Source organism: Bactrocera latifrons, unplaced genomic scaffold (genome assembly GCF_001853355.1).
Source record: "Bactrocera latifrons isolate USDA-ARS-PBARC rearing strain unplaced genomic scaffold, ASM185335v1 scaffold_916, whole genome shotgun sequence".
Lineage (NCBI taxonomy): Eukaryota > Metazoa > Arthropoda > Insecta > Diptera > Tephritidae > Bactrocera > Bactrocera latifrons.
Genome location: NW_017537619.1, coordinates 15,248 through 19,211, shown reverse-complemented (window position 1 = coordinate 19,211; position 3,964 = coordinate 15,248). Strand labels below are relative to the sequence as shown.

The following is a 3,964-nucleotide window of genomic DNA, read 5'->3' as shown; positions in this document are numbered from 1 at the left end:
TCAGATACCACAGGTGAAGTAAATATTTTCCCAATACCTTTTCTGATACACCTTGATCAATACGTCTGTACTTAATTACATTCTGAACAAATTGTAAATCATTACTAGGTGCACTTATTGCGTTGAAGCTTGACACCACATCTTTACACATACACATTAACAATAAATTAACAAATAGCTTTTAGTGAACTGAACTCCTCTTCGGACATAGAAAACTGTTCTCTACAAATGAACATTTTCAGAGAGTAAATGGCTTTGGCCATCCAACGGGCGTGATGATAACCACCAGGAGTGTTAAACGAAACATCGTGAGAAAGGACTTTTCCTAAAAATATTAAACATAACTTAATAAGTCCTAAGTAATCATCCCTCGGCTGTTTTTTAGTTAACTGAAAGAGAAGAAATTCCGAAACCTCTTTTTCGAACTCTTTCACTGACTTCTTTACCGAATCATCCTGTACCCCTTCAATGTATTTAGACTGATCTATGTTAGGCCAATGTATTTGAAATCTTCTAAAAATGTCAGGTTGGGGAGCAGTCGTTGATCCCATTTTGTACTCAAATACTGACCGTAAAACGACTTCTAAAATGTGATGGCGGCAGGCTAAGTACAACAAACTTTTACCTAGCTGTTTTTCTAACAAGGTGCATGCGCCTTTCATTCGTCCTGTGTTGGAAGCCGTCGTATCAAAACACATACCAACAATTTTATCGCCAATATCCCATTCTTGTAGACTATTCTGAGCTATTTTTGAGCTTCTGCCGGACTGGCGCCTGTGGAATTTTCCAATTCCGAGGCCCCTAGTAGTTGTTCATAGTCTCCTTTGCTTACCAAGATTGCCAACCGTTCAGCACATTTTTTCTGAAGAAGGTTTGGTAAAAGTTTTCCATCCCAATGAACAACAATACCCTCTAAGTCTAAGTTTTTAAACCTCGCCTTGATTTTCTGGGCCCGTTGACTTCGAAAGGATATTCTGCGTTTTCTTAAAGCACTTCTACTAAGTGTAAAATCCTCGACATTACAGCCCAGACTTTCAGCTGTTGCCAAAATTATCCGCACAGCATTTCTATCAGAAATTTTGCACCTATCTAGCAAAATTGATAATTTTTCCGTCATTACTTCTTTATAACCACGACTGTATTTCCTCTTTTTACTCGCTGTCTCCGCTTTGCTGGCTTTTTCATCATCGGTAAATACTTCGTCCGAGGTGATTTCTTCCACTTCTGATTCAGAAGACAATGAGATGTCTCGTACATTTTCTGGTGCAATGAAAAAAGGAAAGAAAATGTATGGATTTTGGGAGAAAAATACTGTTGATGTTGGTAACAAATAGGAACGAATAAAGGCTATAGCTACTAAGAGCCAGCATTTTATTACCTATATAAGTATGGGTTTGAGTATCTAATTTTTAAGTAAAATTGGGCAACTATACTATAAACTTACCAGCGCTTACTGGTGAAATCTGTCGCCATCGCCACTCTTCTGCTTTTGCTTTTCTTACTTCTCTTCTTTTTTCAGCTAGAGCTGTATTCACATCGATACCTTCCATACGGCCTGGACGTCCTTTCATTCTCTGATATGTCAAAAATTTAATATCTTCCTGATTTGACATTTTTGAAATGGCATCTTCCACTGCTACATCAAAAAGATCGGACAGTTTGGATGTGAATGCAAGATATTTTTCCTCTTGACGTTTTGTGCTTCAATCTTGAACACTTCAGAAGTGCCCTCCATTCGTTACATAATTTTTCGACTTTGCGAACACCATTTTTTTGTAATTGATAAGGTATTCTAGCTTTCTCCCAGAAAACAAGAACTTCCGTCAGAGTGAGTTTTGCAATATCACTAAAAGGTAATCAAACTTCACGAATGTTGTAAAACAATGACTTTAACACTTGATGATTAGATGGCAGTTTACTCCCGATTATTTGATGAGATGAATACCCAATTAACCCAATTAATAAAACCCTAGGATCGAACACGAACATTAGATGAGGTAGTAGCCATTTGAATTTAATTATATAACTATGTATGTAATATCTTGCACTTTCTAATATCGAACTGTTCACTTAGCACAACAAACTTTAAAATAACATATCTCTTAAAGCGTCAAAATCAAATAGGGGATTCCCCACTTTTTACTTACTACCAAAATACATAGCGGTAAATATGAGCAACAAGTCAGCCACGAGATGCCAGAAATATACAATACCAAATAATACTAGAGATGCCAGCTTATTGGAGAAAAAATATGTTTAGTGAGGTTGAAATGTGAAAAAGTAGTAAAGTAAAGGTTAATAAAAGTTATTCTGATCTTTTGTTGTTGTCGCTTTATTTTGTAAAAGTATAGGATACACTACAGTAAAGTTGCATAGAATGAAAAGTTAAGAAATTTGACGATCCAATTATGTCATTGTCTTAGGCCAAGGCCAAACTCACCAAAATGTCAAAAAATACTTAAAAACAAGTAAGGAAGGGCTGTCTTCGGCCATGCCGAAGCCTTCATACCTTTCATGAATATATAAAATTCTAATTTAAATACTGCATTGTTAGCGTAAAAAGTATTACATTTTAAAACACTACTTTTTTTCTCATAGGAGTGTCAAATTGCACGTTCCTAGCTGCTTTAGTACCAAAGATATAGAGCAAAATCTCATATCTGAACAATCAAGGTCATATCAGCTATATATGGTCCGATCTGGTCCGGTTCCGACAAATGTCTAATAGAATATAGAAATACATCTGCCTACCAAGTTTCATTCGGATATCTTAAAAACTGAGGGAGTAGTTTCGGTTCAAACAGACAGACGGACAGACGAACATGGCTAAATCGAATCTCCTACTGCTCCTGATCATTTTAGTATACTTGGGTATGGGTCTATCTCCTTTTTTTTTCTTTCTTTCCTTTTTCTTATACTTACAAACATCGGACCAAAGTTAATATACCATTTCATTTTCATGAAAGGTATAAAAATACTTAAGCGAGCCTTAAATCCGAAAAATATTATGTATGAGTGTCACCAAAAAGGCACATAACACGAACTTGGTCCATAAAATGTTAAATATCTTAAAAACCATACATTGCTAAAGAAAATATATTATAATAGACTTTAATTTTGTTTAGGCCAGTGCCTAATTTCTTTTTCACTCACCCTAGTGAGCATTTAACAAACTATTGCCAGTTAACTGTTGGCACAAACCGCTCATAGTTTTCACTCAGCTGGCAATAGTTTCGTTAACTTTGCTCACTAGCGATTCTGCTAGCCACTTTTTAGCACTTTTTCAGAAAAGCAAGGAACGAACCAAGACGCTGTCTCTTATACACATCTAGATGTGTATAAGAGACAGTTATGGCTGAATGTCAAAAACATCTGATTTATAAATCACCAACGGCAGTAAGAACACTTTTGGGTTATGAAATGCTTAAATGTAATCTAATCTTTTAAATTTTCGGTCTGAACATAGTATTACAGTGCGCGCCCATAAAATAGGTCGTATCAGCTGACAAGGGCCACGATTCTACGTTTGTGACCATTTCTGCTCTTAGTCACTTAACGGAAAAATGTCCAAAAAAATACCGCAGTTAGTTCCCGGGGCGTTAATATTTATGTGGCGCCAGCAACCGCAAAACCAATTTTAATGTGGTACTCAAGCAATACTTTTTTCTATTGCTTTAACATAATAAATAAGATGTATAACTTTTAGCTTTCGTCTTGTTGCTGATGTTTTCCAAAATTCAATAAATTGTTGCATAGTGTACAGCGCACTGAAAGCTGCCTTATTTATTCATTGACAAAAATCTTATGTTCCACAACATTTCTTTTGCTAGTATTGCCTAGTTACAGGCGCTTATAGCCACCCACATAGTCAAGAGTTCCAAAAATTCCTGTGTTTTGAAAGAGTTGATTACATTCAGGCGCTAACGTAGCCAAAAGAGGCGGTAAAAGTTAAGCGGCGTTTGCA

The 3,964-nt window shown here is 36.1% G+C and overlaps 1 protein-coding gene across 1 annotated transcript; it reads right to left on the bottom strand.

Annotated features, from left to right (window-relative positions):
• On the bottom strand, window positions 1-2,463 carry LOC108977586. The gene is made up of 2 exons (XM_018947324.1): window positions 1,445-2,463; window positions 1-1,260 (listed from the first exon to the last, which is right to left on the bottom strand). The coding sequence occupies exons 1-2, from the start codon at window positions 1,611-1,613 to the stop codon at window positions 746-748; spliced, it is 684 nt and encodes a 227-aa protein (XP_018802869.1). The 5' UTR covers window positions 1,614-2,463; the 3' UTR covers window positions 1-745.
• Window positions 2,464-3,964: the final 1,501 nt, after the last annotated feature.